This window comes from Mytilus edulis, chromosome 7 (assembly GCF_963676685.1).
Source record: "Mytilus edulis chromosome 7, xbMytEdul2.2, whole genome shotgun sequence".
NCBI classification, from domain to species: Eukaryota; Metazoa; Mollusca; class Bivalvia; order Mytilida; family Mytilidae; genus Mytilus; species Mytilus edulis.
This window is the reverse complement of record NC_092350.1, coordinates 16,201,585-16,221,290: the sequence shown is the minus strand read 5'-3', so window position 1 is coordinate 16,221,290 and position 19,706 is coordinate 16,201,585. Positions and strand designations below refer to the sequence as shown.

At 30.0% G+C, this 19,706-nt stretch overlaps 1 protein-coding gene across 16 annotated transcripts in view; it reads left to right on the top strand.

The window, feature by feature from the left end:
- The window catches only part of LOC139480852 (myotubularin-related protein 13-like), a 70,738-nt gene that overhangs the window by 9,013 nt on the left and 42,019 nt on the right, over positions 1-19,706 (top strand). For 8 of the 16 annotated variants that reach the window (XM_071263771.1, XM_071263767.1, XM_071263762.1 and 5 more), the window contains exons 2-9: positions 9,042-9,127; positions 13,354-13,614; positions 14,424-14,526; positions 16,380-16,496; positions 16,856-16,988; positions 17,381-17,489; positions 18,024-18,137; positions 18,910-18,945. In XM_071263771.1, the coding sequence (XP_071119872.1) occupies positions 9,042-9,127; positions 13,354-13,614; positions 14,424-14,526; positions 16,380-16,496; positions 16,856-16,988; positions 17,381-17,489; positions 18,024-18,137; positions 18,910-18,945 (959 nt within the window). The remainder of the gene's footprint in view (positions 1-9,041; positions 9,128-13,353; positions 13,615-14,423; positions 14,527-16,379; positions 16,497-16,855; positions 16,989-17,380; positions 17,490-18,023; positions 18,138-18,909; positions 18,946-19,706) is intronic. The other 8 variants (XM_071263773.1, XM_071263770.1, XM_071263764.1 and 5 more) reach the window with 1 other exon arrangement.

Here is a 19,706-nt window from a genome sequence, read left to right as displayed (position 1 = left end):
CAGGAAGCCACAATTTAAAGGGCCCCATAATGACCAGTGTAAAACAATTCAGAAGAGAAAACCAACACCCATTAGACCATAGTCCTGTTTTCAACTTTATTTGGCCTTCTTTTACTTTTTTGTTTCATTAGCGTCACTGAATAGTCTTTTGTAAACGAAAAGCGTTTCTGGCCTACAAAATTTCAATTCTGGTATCCATGATGAGTTTATTATTATTATTTTGAAATCAGAAGGAGCCTGAACCTCTTATAATGCAAAAGATATTCTGGAATGTCAATTATTGGCATAACCATTAAAAAAAATGTTACAAATTGAATTCCTCATGATTTCTATAATGAGCATCAGTAAATACACATGACACATGTGTTTACTGGTGAATGAAAAGGGATAAATAAACAAGATTTTGAAATAACTATCTTCTACACTGCTGTAGAATGGTCAAATTGGAGATCACTAGTATGTCTGCATACACAGTCACCATCATCTGGTTTTCAGACACAGAACTACTATCTGACTGGCTGAAAGCACCGTCACCACCCGACTCACTAATAGGGACCATATCAGACTGGCTAACACAGACATCATAATCTGCCAGGCTGATAGGGTTATCACCATCTGACAGGCTGAAAGGGATATCACCATCTGACTGCCTGACAGGGACATCACCATCTGACTGGCTGACAGGGACATCACCATCTGACTGGCTGACAGGAACATCACCATATGACTGAATGACAGGAACATCACCAACCGACAGACTAATATGAACATCACCATCTGCCAGGCTGACTAGGACATCACCATCTGTTGGCTGACAGGGACATTACCCTCTGACTGGCTTACAAGAACATCACAGACTGACTGTCTGACAGGAACATCACCAACTAACTGATTGACTGATATGTACATCCCCATCTTCCAGGCTGACAGGGACATCACCATCTGTCTGACTGCCAGGGACATCACCATGTGACTGGTTGACAGGGACAGTATCTTTTTGCAGCATCTTCCTGAGAGTTTTCTTCATCACATTTATTGCTGATCATCTTTTTCTTTCTTAGGTTTATATTGCCTGTAGATTTTTTTAATTAAAAATTGCATGTAAATTTTCAAGACTGACACCAATTTTGTTGTCAATGAAGAAAATACACTTCTAAAACGAATATTTATATTTAGAAATAAAGATGAAGTTTGATGGTGGTAAAACAAGTAAAATTATCAATAATCTCTTTATAGAGCAAAGGAGTAAGTAAATGTTATCAGTTCTGTTAATGCATGTAACATTGACAGAAAAGTAAAAGGTTGTATGTCAATGTTACATACATGAAGACCAGAAGATTAAAGTGGTGTGCTTATAGTCAATTTTGGAGAAATAATATAATTGCTGCCCAGTAATATCTAGTTAATCATTTAGGTTATAAAATGTTATATAAATGTCTGACTTTAAGGAAGTAATACCTTTGCATGTAACATAAAAAAATCTTGACACAAAATATTGTTGTCAATGTTACTAACTAGTGTTAAAAGACAAATTAAACAGGAAAACATGAAAACGCTTTTATTTTGTAAAATAAAAATAAGATAATAGCTCCATATGGCAGTAAGTTTTGTTTACGCATGTAACACTGGCCTGAACATGTAAAAGTCTAAATAATAGACTCTGTCAATGTTACATACACAATTTCTTAATGAAAAAAAAGTTTAATTTGGGTTTACTTTATACATTATTTTTTAAAATAGGTATCATAATAATAACTTTGAATATTAAAAATTAGATTAACTGTTGAGGCCCCTCATGGGGGGGGTCCTAGTAATCACATAATCACCATTTTTTTGCCAATATAATCACATAATCATTAAATATTTGCTTATCTTTAGTAATCAAATAATCATAAACTAAAAATACAGTCCTAGGTAATCAAATAATCATGAAATATTTGGCTTAATAATCAAATAATCATTAAAAAAACGGCCAAGTAATCACATAATCAAAAACCCCATGAGGGCCCTCACTGTTGATTTCAACACAGTAAAAAATCTTCTCATGTAACACAAAAAAGACCTGATACAAAAATCGTAGTCCATGTTACTCATAAAGTTATCATAGGAGCATCAAAGAAATTGTGTGATGACAATATTTCAGATGTTAGTCATTTATAAACTCATATAAACTCATTTTAAAGCTCATAACACAGGTTTGGAAATCAATGCTTTTAAAACATTATAATTCTGGGTTATGTATGTAACATTGACATGAACACCAACAAATATTGAGGAAAAATTGCTAGTCAATCAGGAAAAAAATAAACACATATATTTAAAACTCATTTATTTCTTTAATATCATTTTAATGAAGCAAATTTAAATTTCAACAAGATTTTATTGATTAAATAATTGTATGCACATTTATTAGGTTGTAGCATGTAACCTGGACGCAGAAGATGTGTCAATGTTACATGCCTTTAAACGATAAGAATTACAAGTATATATTGTAAAGTCTAGAAATCAAGAAAGATCAACAACTTCTCTGTTAAGAATTCAGCATAAATTTACATTTGATTTAATATTATGCACTGGCCAATTATGCTTTAAGTGTAATAAAGTAATATTGTTTTTATTCTGATGTCAATGTTACATTTTATGTTTTCAAATAAAGTGGCCAGTTATCTTTATAATGCTGAGAATGAATACAAGTACTAGTTAATCAAATTGGCAATTAATCTGTGGTATTTCATGTAAAAAATTAGATTGATAAGGCAAACCGTACAAAAAAAAGCTTTTGCATGTATCATAGACACCTTTCCTTGGTAAATATTTTCGTGTCAATGTTATGTACAGAAATCTCTCCAGCAATAAAATGAATATCGTAAGGGTCAAACCTGTTTAAATACAAGATAAACTTATATTTTTGGACAAAATTGCAAAGCAAGTCGCACATCATTATCAAAGAACCTAATTTACACAGAAAGTGCATGTAACACTTCATTGTGAGGTCAAATTAACCTGGTCCCACTCTCTTATCATCTGCTTGATCACTGGTAGATGCCTAGTGTGAAAGATTACAAAGCCACATTTTAATGTAATTGTCAGTGGGTTGAAATGAGAAAAAAATAATTATGGTAATACTTACTATAAAAAGTATACAACTGTTATAAAAAGATGAGTATTATTGGGCAGTATTGACACGAAAATGAAATAAATTTTCTTACCTTCTATATTTTTCAAACTTCAGTTGATTGATAAAAATCATGAAATCCAAATTGTACCCATTGTTGACACCTTTCAAAATTTGCCATGCTGGACCAATAACTTGTTTCCAAAGCTAATCAGCTAATGAAAAGGTGCATGTAACATTTGTTGACAGGAAAAGTTACATGCACTTGTCCATTTTCAAACGTATTTTATTTGCAGCAATAATCGGATTCTGTACAAAATGGGGTTTCTAAATGATAGACGGATCATTTTGCAGTTGATTTACAACTATTATAGTAGAACAATTCTTCAGGCATATTCTAAATATGACTAGGGGTTTTGCCACTGCAGAAATGTCACACTTTTTGTCTACAGTTTTCAACTACCAGCACATAACAAGTGCTGATTTTTTTTTGATTTTTTTAATTGGATTCATATTTTTTGCATTTGACAATAAAGACTAACCCACTTTGATATTTAAACAATGTTTATTCTCCATATTTGCATGATTTCTTTATTTTTTAATTGGATAAACACTATTGACCCTAAAATTTCACTAGCGAATTCCTGCCCATATCTCTAGTGATAGCAGGATGGATTACATTTACCCTATGACATCAATATATGAAACTAAACATCCGGTTAGGGAAATAGTAGTTAGAATAAAAGGTCCAAAAAAAAGTTTGATCAACGAAGGTAAAAGATATGTTAACTTTCATAAATAACCAGGCTGTTATAAAAATACATATTTTTTTACCAATATTTAATTTAATACATATAAATAGTCATAAATTATATATCACCTTATTTCCTTGAAATAATGATTCAAGAGATGCAGAAAGGGTTTTGATGAACGCTCATCTTAAAATTGCATGAAATATTTGGCACTAGACATTAAACATACAACTCTTTGCTTCTATTAGGACATCTGTTGTGACAAGACTTATGAGTTGAAGCTGTTCAAGCATGGTGTCTAATGGACATTAACAAATTATTAATATGAAGTATGTCAACTGATGGAATCAATATTGTCTCTTCAGTCACAATGGCCTTTATAAATTTACTTTTTGCTTGTCCACAATAAATTGAATGAGGATGATCATTGTAGGAGAACAGAAATAATAGAATGGAACACTGTAGGGATTTACCAATTATCATCCATTTTATATTGTAAACATCTAATTTATAAAAGATATCATTTTACAATCCTATAATTGACTTGTCAGTTCCATACTTTCTGTGTGAATTATTATATTACAGATCAATTCTAGGATGGGACTTTGTCAATAAACTTATGGAAGTTATGAAATAATTGTTCTGTAGTCCCAAAAGAATTAAAAGTTCTGTAGTCCCATAAGAATTAAAAGTTCTGTAGTCCCATAAGAAATAAAAGTTCTGTAGTCCCAATAGTATTAATAGTTCTGTAGTCTATATGGTTACGTATGTAGACTGCCCACCCAGTATGGGAAATTATAGCAGAAAATTGCAAAGTACTTTCTATTGTTGCACATGGTTACGTAATCCAATGGTTTGTTTCTAATTATCTCCGCACTTCCATTGATGTGTTTTATTCTTTAATTACTTCTGGAAAACACATGTTATATCTTTACTTACATGTATATTGAAGCATTAATTGAAGGCATGAAGTAATTATGAAATAGTTTGGCAAGGTGGATGCATGTTTTCAATTTATCTTTAAATGTAGAAAAAACTGTTGAAATTTTGAAAATAAAAGTGTCTTTTTTTGTCTCTTTTTCACAAAAGTAATTACAAAACAGCTGTTTATTTCCAAATTAATATTTCAATTTTAACAATAACTGGAAGAACTTGCCCCTTTAAAATTTAAGAAGATGTGGTATGCCAATGAGACAACTCTTTAAAAATAAAAATTTCACACTCTTCATTTAGACCAGTTCGTCTACATACATGTATTAGTTGTTAAATTTATTTTTTTGTCATGAATATGCACTAAATATTTGCAATTGGACAATAAGCAATAAATAATTAAATTAAACAATCAATTTCATTAGATGCAAGATCATGTAAATAATATCAAGATAGACAGAACAAACTTGCCACGATTTAGGCAAACTTTATTTTTAGATGATTAAGTTTTAGTTTGTAATATATATATGAAGAAATCATTTAATTTCTGGTTTGATTTACATGTACAAATGTTTATACAAGTGCATATGTTGTTGTTGAGATTGTATCAACTGATGTTGTTTTCACCTTTCCAGAAATGCATTGAGGTCAGAATATTTGTTTCTCTTAAATGAAATAGCAGATGCTTTAAGATGTATTACAGAACCGAAAAGATACATTATGTAAGAAATAGTTTGAGAAAGAATTCCAGAAAGCTATCAGTACTGTGTTGGCAGAATGTAAATGTAAAACCATTCTGGTAGCAACTTAACACAATTACTGGATAAGATAAAACGTTATAATCTTTGTAGGAAAAACACTTGGTTATATCTATCTTATCTACAATTACTGAACTATCATTGGACTATAAAATATATAACACACTTAAATAAATACAAATATTGAATAAGGCTTGAGAATAATGTATTGTTTTATTCTTTAAGACAAATACAATTTGTCAGGATTTGATGATGAGATATGAGATGTTATTATAGATCATCTTCTAAGATTAGATCTTTGGTTAGATTTATATTAATGGATTTGGTTATTATGTCAATTTTGTAGTCACAAATCAAAACATACTTTGTTGGGAAATAAAAAAAGGGGGATGGAAGGTTATAATACATGAACATAATTTCTAAAGTGTTTAACTTTGATAAATATATAACATTTTGGATCAACAGATTTGTTTTAAAGACCACTTGTGAGGGAAAAAGAGAAATTTCAAGATCTCCTCAGTTTACATTGCTAGTCACTTTTCCATGAAGTTCATGGTGTTTCAGTATAAATATAAATTTGTTCTCATTGTTGTAGGCATTAAAAACCCCAAATTTCAAGGTTTCACATCATAATTAACTCACTGCTATTATTAGCTGTTGAAACATTTATAAATTGAAATTAAAACAATGAGAAAAAAGACATTTGAATGGGAAAAAGCAATCAGAAAGGGACAATTTCATTTTTTATGACCCCAATAACTAATGAAGTACCGTTTTATTTGGATTTCTAAGTGGAGTCTACTTCCAGAAATGTATCAACTTTCTAAAGTGTGATTAGAGGAAGAACTAATTCCTACAGTATAATTAATGAATTGTTTATCTCATGGATTGTTTCATGCTGTTTGTTTACAATTAATCTTCCTTCTTCTAACATGTTAATTATTTCTAGAGAATATATTTTCCATATGGAACAATTCTTTCATGTTATTGTAGGAATGTAGTTAAGATATCTTTGATTCACTGATTGTAGAGCAATTTCGTAGCAGTTCTGATTCTGTGCATTCTGTTTACATGTCTAAATATTGTTTTAAATTTTGTTTACAGATCCAGAAACTGTAAATTCATTAATTATATGGTGCTATTTGTTATTGGGAAAATTGAAAACAAAATAGCTGTCACAAAAATGAAAAATGCATTTAAGATTTAGAAAGCATCATTTGTATGTATGCAATAAATGCAAGCAATATAAAAACAACTTTTCATTATATAACCCAGCTGATATAACCTACATGTATATACAAATGTTTACTACTTAATATGAAATATTTCCAAATCCCTTACTCTTATACTTCCTGTTTATTAACTACATCAACAAATAACAGGCATGAGGTTGTGTTTATGATCAAGTCCTTTCAGTATCACAGGACAACAATTTTATAAAATACTGGGAATTATATTTTAAAGGAATAGTTGTTACTAATCTAAACAGTTTCTGGGTAAAATCATTACCTACAAATTCTACAATGTTTTGAATCTTTAGATCTATACAACACATCTACCATAGTTAACTTTTTGTTCATTAAAAACCACAGGTTTGCTAAATGGTGATTCAAATGTATAGTATGTCTTTTTGTTTTGAAATTAGTTTAGGTCTTGGATAATCTTGTTGCAAAACAGATCCAGAAAAAAAATGAGACTTAGTTAGGGGTTGCACATACAGAAAATGGAAAGAGGTGTTTAATAACAATTTTGCACTGATTTTTTGGAAACTAAAAAAAAAAGTTAAAAGGTATCATCCCAAAATAAAACATCCTCTGTTTAACTTACTTTAACTTGGAACTTGCTATGTCTGATAGAACACACATGTAGGGCTAGTACAGTTTTTGGTTAACTGGTGTGAAGTAAAAAAAGTTTTAGTTACATACATGTATGACCTACATGTATAGTATGAGTAATATATAGGAAATATATACATCTGTGAATTTGAATGACTTTGATTTGAATATGATAAACATATAATCTGGACTAGTTCCATTCTAATATTGAGATAGAATTTGTGATATTTAAAGAATGCTATGATAATTAAGCATCAAATATCCTTCATGTTGAGAAGTTTTAACTAATTAGAAATGGAAGTGGTGTATAGACAGCCGGCTGATGATCTGATTAATGTTTAGGGTGAAGAAGGCATTATTACATTTTTCATCAGGTTTAGAAGAAGTAGTATAAGAGGTTTCTACTAATGCATGTCAGGCCTGTCAGTGGAGTAATTGAAAATTAATATTGAAGTTTTCCTGACTTTTGAAGTACATGTACATGTACATGTGTATTTGTGAATACTATTTAAACACATAAAAAGGTATAATCACTTGAAAAACGAGAGGTATTTAGATCTGACATGTGGATGAACATTTAGACTATTTTCCCATGACAATGAGTGGATCTTGTTTTAGAGAATCTGCCCTAATTTAATACATTGAATGAAATGCAGATTTATACTAGTTTGTATTTTGCTTCTGAATATATACACAGTGAAATTATATACTTTTTATCAACTTAACAAGCAACTTAGCTATATAAATAGTGTATTCTCTGTTTATTATGCTAGTAAGTTGCAAATTTCTGTCTCTTTTCCTCATCGGGGATTTTAATTAGATTTGTTCCAAGGTTTTGATTACCATTTTGGTATTTCTAATATTTATATATAGATTTTCACTAAGCCAAATTTTAAAAAGATAGTCTCAGTCAACATTGATGCAAAGTGCATTTTACATGTTGTTTAAAGTTAATGTTATTCAGAGTATTTTACTATTTATGTAATTATCTGTCATTATAGAATTATGTTTTTCTACAAAAATAATATTTACAAATACCACAACTGACTTGTTAAACTTACTGTACATATATATAGCTAACAACATGTATGTTTTTTTTGCTCACCTTGCCCAAAACCATAATTTTTTCATCCCTTAACTTTTATAGCTCTATACAAGTTTAAATGACTTTATCTACAAAATAAGTCAACTTGACAAATCTTCCGTCTACTTCTTATATGAGTTATTGTCGTTAAATTTGCTTAAATGATCAATTTTACTGATTTTTTGTGTTTTTTGCCTGGTATCTTAAAACTATTAATAGATAAATTAGAAAGAAAGTTTTAAAAACAAAATTGATCAGAAAAAAAAGGTCTGCAAATAGATGAGCATTGACGAAATTGTCAAGGAGTTATTGCTCTTAAATGACAATATTTTTTTCATTTTGTATTTTGGAAGAAAAAAACATGTAAAAGAGTGAGAGAAAAATTGAGACAGGAAAAAATGATCAGCAAATACATGATCAACAAAAAGAGATTTTAATCATGAATTATATTCTAGTTGTTGAAGATGCACAAGGTGAGTGACATAGGCCGGCTCTTTAGAGCCTCTAGTTAGCTACATGACAATAACACATTAAATTGCTTCTAACATTGTTTATTTACATCTGCAGGAGGTGGACAAAGTGTAGGAAAGATTATACAGAGATTTCCTGAGAAAGAATGGGATAACTGTCCATTTACACAGGGTATAGAACTGGTAAGTACATTCTACATTGATGTACAGAGTAAATAGATTGTCAATTAACACAGGGTTTATAACTGGTGAGTACAATGCAAAACATGTAAATATGACCATTCACACAGGACATAGTAATGTGAGTACAATGACATACTGGAAATATGACCATTCACACAGGACATAGTAATGTGAGTACAATGACATACTGGAAATATGACCATTCACACAGGACATAGTAATGTGAGTACAATGACATACTGGAAATATGACCATTCACACAGGACATAGTAATGTGAGTACAATGACATACTGGAAATATTGTCCATTATCACTGGGTGTAGAAGTGGTGATTTCAATGACATATATACATGGGTCAGTTGTCAATTTTAACTGGGTATAAAACTGGTTAGTGATTGCAATAATGAGAAGATTGTCAATTTACACTGTGCTGAAGTTGAGTGATTCACTGTGAAAAAGGGTTAGGGTTGGTGATTTTGAGTGATAAAACTTTTTAACAACCCAGTCATCTATTACCTATGAAGTATTTTAAAAGAGAAAATCACCTTCCAATCAACAGAATTCAATGTGAAATTAACCAAAAGTGATCTTTAACATTCACTATATGTGATCTGTACTGGGAAGACTCGTAATTAACATAGGATAAAAGATTTGTTATTGAAAAGACATTCTGTGAAGATTGTCAATACACGCTGGGTATACATATGAGGAGCACATGGATTTTTAAAAAGAAGGTGCAGGGAGGGTCCTACAAAAAATAGGGGGGATGTTAGTTGTCAAACATCAGAAAAGTTTACTAAACAATGCCCCTACTGAATCTGTCCCCAGAGAGTTCTCACTTTAACTTTCTACTGATGAGTAATAATCAGGCATCTTATTTTGTTCCAACCCTTAACACCCTAATCTTGTATTGTGATAAAACTACCGGTATGTTTTTATGTACCACCCCTCTACACCCTAACAATGTAATGATGGTAATTGTCACTAATTGGTTGTGAAGAAATATGGCTATCAGCCATTACTCTAGAGTTTAGTTACCTACAGTTTACAGGTGCTCAGTTTAAATTGTCTGTTACAAAAGTTCTGCCAATTTAAATGATTGTTTAGGTTCCATGTAGGATTATTTAAGGTAAAGATGTACAAATATGTTAAGGCCAATGTTGAAAAAGAATATGCAAATTTTCACTCATACATTAAAGCGTTTTTATGTTTTGGGGTAGATACACATACAATTTAGAAAAAAATTCTTTGCATCGAATATACGTGTTGGTCTTTTGCCAATGAAACCACGTTGGTTTACTGAAGCCACAACTCTGTTGAAGATGATTACCAGGATGACAACTGAAAATGTAAACTTATAAATTTCTTTACTTTCAGAGTATTTGGCGGGGTTCTTGTTTGTCTTTTTTTCTCGCCAGTTATAAAATTTGAAAATTCCACCTCTTTTTTTCAGGAAATGAATAAATTTCTTCAAATCATTATTTGGCTTGACTAATACTGAAATTTGTTCTATTCATGAACAACTTTTTTGAAAGTCTGTATTTAAGAAATTAAAGTTGAGATTATTCTAAATGTAGACTTTGATTGATTTTCCATGATGTTTGTAAATATTGTGGTTGAATTATCTGTATAAATATATGAAATAGGGTTGATTTTGAAATGAAGACTGAACAAATATATATAAAAACCAACTTAACCACTTAATTTTAGCATCTGTCTATTTAAACAACACCTGTCACAAATAATTACTTCATTTTTGTTTCGCTTACTGCAGATGAAGATGTTTTGATTGATTTGAAGAATATATATTTTAGATCTACCGTTAAATATTTGGTCATTTTATTATTGTCCAAATCTCATATGAAATATTCATGATATCTTAATAATCTTACGTTAAGGACTTTGAACAAAAAACCTCATAGGATTTAGTAATACTTCACGTTGTTCACTGAATAAGGCTTTTACTACACCTTATGTTTAAGTGATGGAAAAAGGCACTTAAAGTAAAAGTGATAATGATGCTGTTAATTTTGAAAGAAGCTTGTCAAAGCTAGAATACTAAGACAAGTAATTTCCTTAAAGTCCTTGTCATATTCATTGTTTGAAAGGACAAAGGCTTGTTACTTTTGGTTTAAATTTGCAACAATTAGAATGTTATCGCTCATAGACATGACAAAATGCACCAAAAGCTGATTGATGTTAGGAATTGTAAGATTTCTGATGAAATTAGAGGCCCAAATGATTTTATCCCTAGGTATAGATGTTAATTACGCTTTTAAAATAACACTGTAGTTTTATTGCTGAACATGATGTCAGTAGCACTTCATAAATTTTGGCATATGCATGATGCCATTTGTTATAGAAATTTATTTGTCTTACTCTAAAACAGTAAGACTGCTGGGTAGTTGGTTACCTATAGATATAGACATTTCATTTTTCTATAAAATAAAGGGTCAAAGGAGAGTCGATTTTAGTGAATATTTTAAAAAAAAAGTATAATTATTTCTTCGATCATGTGCAAATTTAGCACATAATCTGTACACATATCTCATTTATTTACTTACATAAGGACATTTTAAAGTATGGAAGAAAATTTTAAAGTATGGTTCAAGTGTATCTATAATTTGATTTAGTTACTTATCAGATAAATAATATCTGTGCTTTACCTAAATAAAGAACTGATCAATGGGAAAATCATAGATGAACCCATCCATGTGGTCACTATTCATATTTGAAAGGTACCTTTTACTGATAAAATTTCTAGCTTATCTATGGATTTATTTAAGGGGATATATTATGTAGAATTCTTAGCAAGTTAACATTAGAACTGATATATATTGTATAATCATAGAAGCAGATGAATGGATACAGTATTTTGTTTTATATCCTTGACTCAAAAATAGGGGGAGGATAGTTTTGGTTTTGTGGCGATAAAAAAGTATATATATATCATGACCAAATCTTGTGAAATTTGAATGCAATGTTATTTATAGACTATAAACTACAGGCCTAGCTCGATTTTGACAGTTTTGACATTTACAGCCTTAGTAACATTTTGTATCTTACAAATTAAGATTTCTGTGGTGTCTGAAGGATTTATAAAGTACCTTTTACAATATCTTTGGAAATTTAAACATATTGGACCATAGAATACAGGTCAAGTTCGATTTTCATGGTTTTGACATTTTTAGGTCAACCGTTATACTTTTTAAATTACCTGAAACATTTGAATTTCATAGGTTTAAAGTACAGCTTGACCAAATCTTTTGAAATTTAAACACAATACCATCTGCAGGATCCTAAAATGCTGGTCTAGTTTGATTTTGATCTTCTCAACATTTTCCATTTAGGGGTTGTACCCCTTAGTTATCTTTCAAAAAAATCTCAATGTTTTGAAGAAGTTAAAATACAGGTTAAGGTTGCTTTTGGCATTTACATTTCAAGAGTTGTAACCCTTAATGTCTTAAAAAATTGAGATTGATTTTGGACTTCCTGATGATAACTAGAGTACCACTTGACATGAAATCTTTTTAGATTTGAACAATTTGTCAAGAACAGTTCATATTTGATATACATGTAATGGTTTTGGCACTAGATTATATCAGATAGTTTCTTCATATATGTGCAAGACAAATTCACCAGATTTGTTACATGTACATTGTTTATGTATGACAACAGATCATTTGATATATATATATATCTGTTGAGTAAATCAAAACAAGAAATGAAGCATTCTACATGAAATAAACAAGGACTTAACATTGATACGAAGTACACAGTATACATATTCTGCAAATTTTGAGTATTTTTCTATAAAGGTAAAGTTTTATAACAACTACATTTTAAGAAAAGTTGTCTTTGAAATTAAAAGAGTATACATTAGGACATAAAGAAAGAAGGTTTGGTTTATGTTTTTAGCATGCTGTACTTGTAACACGGTTATAAGTTATAAATGTTTGTCTATATATATATATATATATATATAAATAATATAATATGACTATCTTAAATGAGTTATGTAAAGAAATATTAGGTATTTTATGGCAGTGATATGATTTATCTAGAACTGTATGTAGCAAATCTTTTAAATGCCATGTATTTATAAATATAACAATGTGTTTTGTGACAGTGATGAAATTAGTTAGATATGTAAACACTAGACAGTAATCTTTATTTATTCTAACACTATATGTATTTATAATATAACACTGTATTTTATCTTGTAGTTTTGTCAGCCATCAGGATGGAAGCTGTCACCACAAAGATGTCCACCCGAGTTCTTTATAGCTGTCCTGACAGACATGGATGCAGACCGTCATTACTGTGCATGTCTGTCATTTTACGAGCCTGTCTCCATTACACTACCACGACCAGATGAAGACGGAGACGCAGATGAAACAGAAAATGCAATAACCCAACAATCATTAATGTTCTCACCAAAATGTCTGGTTCTAGTATCAAGATTGGATTACTTTGAAACATTCAGGGTGAGGTTTCTCAATATAAACTTGTACATGATGCTTACTAAGTGGTTATACTTAATAGGCAGTCATTTACTCACAGTCAGTTTTAAAATATACTACACACAAGGAATTATTTCAATCTGCAATATTTTTGAATTCTGGAAAATTAATAAGAAATGTATGATGAAAACAAACCTAACTATTGAGGGTTAGTCATGCATGCATAGCTGTGCTTCAGATTACTTTTACTGATATTTCTGAATGAACAAACTAATCCTCTTTTGCCATGCTTGTAGCATGGTTTACTCTCCTTAACTGAGTTAGTTTACATTATACATTTCTTACACACCATATACACATAAGATTCCTTAAATAACATTATACTGGATACAAGAGAAGCAAACTCACTTTTAGTTGAAATTTATGCTTTAAGACAATGCAAATTCAATATAGACCTTAGTACTACTGTTGTCAGGGATGTATGTACGTCTTGGCTTATCTTCATAATTAGAGACTGATGGTCAGTTTTCAGAACTCTGTTCTCTTTGCTTAGACAAATAGGGTTTTTGTTTCGATTTCCAACCCTTGCTTTACGATACATGTACAACTGTTCCGTTTCAAAATCATTTCTGTACTAATTTTTGTACAGGTTTCCTTTATATTGGAATTCAAAATGGCTCAAATTAAGATTCAGTTGGTAAATCGCGAAATAAAGACTGCAAAAATTTTCCAGTTTGCAGTAATCATATCCACATTGTCACAAATTGTTTTAAATTACCATCAGCTTTATTTTTATAGACACATCTGATGACATTTGTTTTTTCTTCCCTCAGAACTGCCTAGGAATCATTTACACAGCATATGTAGACAGACTTGATGCTCAGTTGGAAGTTTTGGTGGGGAACATTATAGGGAGTGTTTATGTCCCTCCCCCAGGTATGTTAAAGGCAGAAATTTTAAGACTACAGCTTAATTTAAAAAATTGTTTACAATATTCCATTTTGAAATAAAGGAGATGTGGTATGATTGCCAATGAGACAACTGTCCATTAAAGACATAAGTGAAAAAAATGTGAACAATTACAGGTCCATGTATGGCCTTTAACAATGAGCAAAATCCAAACTATACAAGATGTGAAATCATACAAAAGAGAAAAAACCAACAATTTATACTTCAACAATGAACAAAAACCAATAATGGTATGAAGCAATCTATGACAATCAGTGGATTACAGGCTCCTGGATATCCATAATAGACATTATATTCTCTCTCATTTGATTGAAATCCAGTGATGACTGCTAAAATGGCTGTTTTGAAATAAAGATCGTGACATTAAGGAAATACTTTAAATCAGCTTATTTTCAAAGCAATTTATTAACAGACTTTGATAAGAAGAAAATATTGCTTATGTTTATCCTCACAAATATGTAATTTTTTTACATTCTCTTATAATCTATACATCAACAAATATTATAACGAACCCTATGATAGTTTTCCATAGATTCACCTGCAAGTTACCTGTCGATTTAAACTTTTGGCAGTTCTATTGTCCCATCTAACAAATACAACAGGTATTGTTCTCTGTAGTTTATTCACCAGGACCTTTAAATTTCTTCTAGGAGAAATATATCACTCATTGATTAATATACCTGAACAAAAAATTGAACTGTCAATGATGAAAAAATACTTATACAGGTACCAATACTAAGAAAGGACTCACAAAACTGCATGTGGTGTTGTATTTATTCAATACCAAAAACTCGTTTTTAATGTGGTCAATATTATACAATTACTGTCTTTTGATGAGGTAAATGTGTGGTTTTATTGACTTTTGAAAAACTGATATTCACTGAGGCCAACGGCCGAAGTGAATATCAGTTTTTCAAAAGTCAATTAAACCACATATTTACTGAAGCAAAAGACAGTAAATGTTTTATTCCATATTCCGAGAGAAATGAATGTAATGGAAAATATTTACCAAAATCAATTGTACATCAAACGTTTTTTATCAAAATTATACACGTAAAAGCACGCGACGTTTTGCGCGGTGAATATCCTTTTTCCGCAGGTGAATATGCTTATTTATTCAAAATCCAATTCATATAGAAAAACCTACTAATATTTTATCAATATGGAATAATAATAATGATTTAAAAATTAAAAGTTGATTTCTGATCAAATATTCAATAAATATTTTTGTGTGTTTGATAAATAAAAATTTGAATATTATTATTTTTAAATTAAGGTCTTCATAAACATAGTCTATAAATTAACAACAACAAAAACATGCAAATTCATTGGAAAATACTAAAAAATGTGTCTAAAATAAACTTTTTATTATTAAATCAGATTTTATATTGAACAGATTGAAAATATATTAATGATATATTGAATAAATACAATATTGCATCCAGTTTATGTGAGTTTATAGAAGTATTTCAATAAAAAAACAGATAATTTTTTGGTCAGGTAAATTAATCAATGAGTGATATATTTCTCCTAGAAGAAATTTAAAGGTCCTGGTGAATGAACTATACAGAGAACAATACCTATTGTATTTGATAGATGGGACAATAGAACTTCCAAAAGTTTAAATCGACAGGTAACTTGCAGGTGAATCTATGGAAAACTATCATAGGGTTCGCAATAAAATGCAAAATGCAAAAACAAATTAAGGTAGAAAAAGCTAAACACAAAAATAGTATATCACATTACATTATTAGTTCATCCAGTTAGTAAGAAAAATAAGATGAATTCTCAGTAACTTTTTATAATGCTGTTTTTTGCAGGTGGACCACAGATAAGATTTTCAATAGGTGCTGGAGACAGGCAAGCTTTACAACCTAAACTGAATAGTGGTTTACCTTCATCTAGAAATTGTGTAGCCTTATTATTTCAACAATTAGGTAAATTTTTTATGATAAACTTGGTATTCATCAGGATATGAACAGATAGTTATAATTTTATATAAATGAGGAAACAGAGTAATTAAGATTTATCAGAAGTATGGAAATTTTAAACACACCATTTTACACCATATACTACATCAAATTTACATGAAACAATTCAAACTTTTGTCTATATTGTATGTGACATCACAAGTACATTGTATAATATAACTGATATAATTTTGGGAATTTTTCAATCGTGAGAGCTATGTATTTGTAAAAGAAAGAATGTGAAAATTGCAATTTTATTGAATATCCTGTGTACATTTCAACTGAAGTTACCCCCTAGTAATTTGTAATCTATTTTCTTGTTCCAGGGATCCAGAACACATTGGTGTTATTTTGTGCTGCTCTGACTGACCACAAGATTTTATTTCATTCCCAGAGTTTTTCTCGATTAACAGATTCTTGTCAAGCAATAGTAGTACTTCATTATCCACTCAGATTTAGGTAAATATAAGAACAGGGAATTAATATTAAAGACAGATGAAAGATCAAGCTTAAAAACAGATATAATTTATATCTAGTTTGGTGGTGTTTTTGGTGTGTGCACATATGACATACTAATCACAATTGCAGTACACTTGTTTTGGATATTCTCAAGTAAATTTTCATTAGGGGAAATAAAACAATCATGAGGACTTACTATAGTCCAAAAAGTGATATAGTCAAACGTCAAAGTTTTTCAAGTTATTAATGACAAGTCTTTTTTTTTGCATAGAGAAAAACCGATAGCAAAATAATTGTTACTTGAGGAGGTCTTGAGACACAGAACATTTTTTTTTTTTTTAAAGTATGATGAAATATATGTTCTGTTTTTTGACCAATTGTTGATGTTTCAGTTATGTATATATACCAATACTACCAGCTCATCTTGTGGAAGTATTAAGTTCACCAACACCATTCATGGCGGGCATACACTCTTCATTAGCTGATGAAACTGCTGAATTTGTAAGTTTTTACCCTATATATTGTGTAATATAGTTCCCATGATAGACAACTAATTTAAATAATGGTTAAATGAGATTTGACATGCATTTCTCAGTTTTCATGATCAGGTGGAGGAAACCGACAGTATATTAATTTACTAAGCATACTCTTTGCTTAAGAAATACACACGGAAATGGAACATCTGATTGCTTGAATGTCTGGGATGGAAGTACAAAAGTATTGTGAAGACCTAGGTATAGACGACCTTCAGAAAAAGCATACAATTAATATATGTCAGTAGAATGTCTATAAATATTGACTTGTTTCAATAATAATAGTGCTGGTGTTAAGAATTCTATATACTATCTTAGATGAAGTTTTGAGTTTAATAATTACAATGTCAGGAAATGCTGCATCCAAATAATGCTCTCAAAATTTAAAAGGTCAGTTTTTCTTTTTGTGAAACCTGTAAAGTCCAATTTTTTTACAATAATAAAAATATTGCCAACATTTCTGAAATGATATACATATACTTATTCCTTTTGTATTTTTCAGTTGGATGTGATCATTGTTGATTTAGACGGAGGAAGTATAAAGATTCCTGAATGTGTAAATATTCCCATGATACCTGAACCAATACTCAGTCGGACCAAGAAATCACTTAATTTGGTAATGTTTTATTAAATGTTAACCTCAACTTTCCAGTATTCAGTTGACTGATAACTAAAGTCTATCTTGTTATCATTAAATTGATTCACATAAACCTATTTTCTGTAAAAGTTTTTGGCTAGATAAGCAGGATCTTTGGGTTATCTAGTTTATGTCTCACCTAAACAAAGTTATGGAGGAGAAACTTTGGCTTGCTGTTTCTATCGACTCTAGCATCAACTATTGTTAAAGTTTGTAATGGTTCTTTGGCCTGGCCCCTTCCACCATGGTCCATTAACTTTGAAACTTTTGCATAGTTTATATATTAAAATTTAAATTTCATTTTACATTATACTATACCAATTACGAACATGCAAGACATATGTCTATTCTAATACAAAGTGTTATAGGTAATATTTTTAGATATACTGATTAACAAAGGAACACTACAAATTTTGTGAAATCAAAAGATAAAAAAATTGAAAGTTTGGTATATTTTTATTTTGAGGTAACATCTATTCAAATCCTGTATTTTTTTTTTTTAAATTTGTTGAAAATTAATTGTGACTTTTTTTTATATTTTATATAAATAGGAAATATATTTTCAAAATCACAGTTGCATGATTTATTGATTTTATTTTAGTCCTCTGTTTTACATAGGCTTTGTCCCTTATTCCAAAGAATCTGTTTCTTGTGAAAAGCAGAACACAACACAAAAGATTTGGCCTTGAAAAATAATATTTTTTTTTAAGCCAAACATTTCCAGAATAATTCATTTGAAACCAATAAACAGGTTTCTGCTGGTGATAATTGTATACCAGAAAGTGAGGTAAATATTGTTTTAATAAATGTTTTAAAGAATAAAAGGCACCCAAATAACAAAAAATGGCATGTTTTATCAAAACACTTCTGTGCATTACAATATGAACTCTTTTGTTTATTCTGTGAATTTAAAACAGATTTTGAAACAATTCTCAGCTTTATGTAAATTATAAATCTGCTGTCTATCAGTCTGGTGTCTCTGAATGATCTTCATTAGAACTCAATGTTTGCTTGATATGAATGGAAATTGGAATTTGAAACTTGATATTATAAAGCTTTTGATGAATGCCGTATGATGCATATTTCTTCTATAAAAGTCAGCTGTTTTCTCAAATCAGTTTTTGCCATGTATCTATGTTTTTTATGTGTTTAAAAAATCTGCAACATTTTGTAAAAATTTTCAATACTTTTTATTATACCTGGGTATACTAAGGCTGGGTTTGTTTATAGGAATCAACTTGTCAGTCTCCATCCATCTTTCCATGAATTTTGTAAGGACAACTTAAACTTCTGAGATGAATTTAGATGAAACTTCACACTAACATTGCTCATAATATAAAGATAGGTATTCTCAAAGTCAGTGGGATTTGAAGAATGGAAGAAATTTGAATGTACAGTTAAAAGCAGATGGAATTAGTTGATTGATTGTAGTTTGCTTTACACTCAGTGAAAAATATTCATGCATGTTCCTGATGGGAACAAATAATTAATACAATATGTAATGTCCTGTAAAAAGGGGTCAATCGGGATAAAGGTCTGGAAATTTGG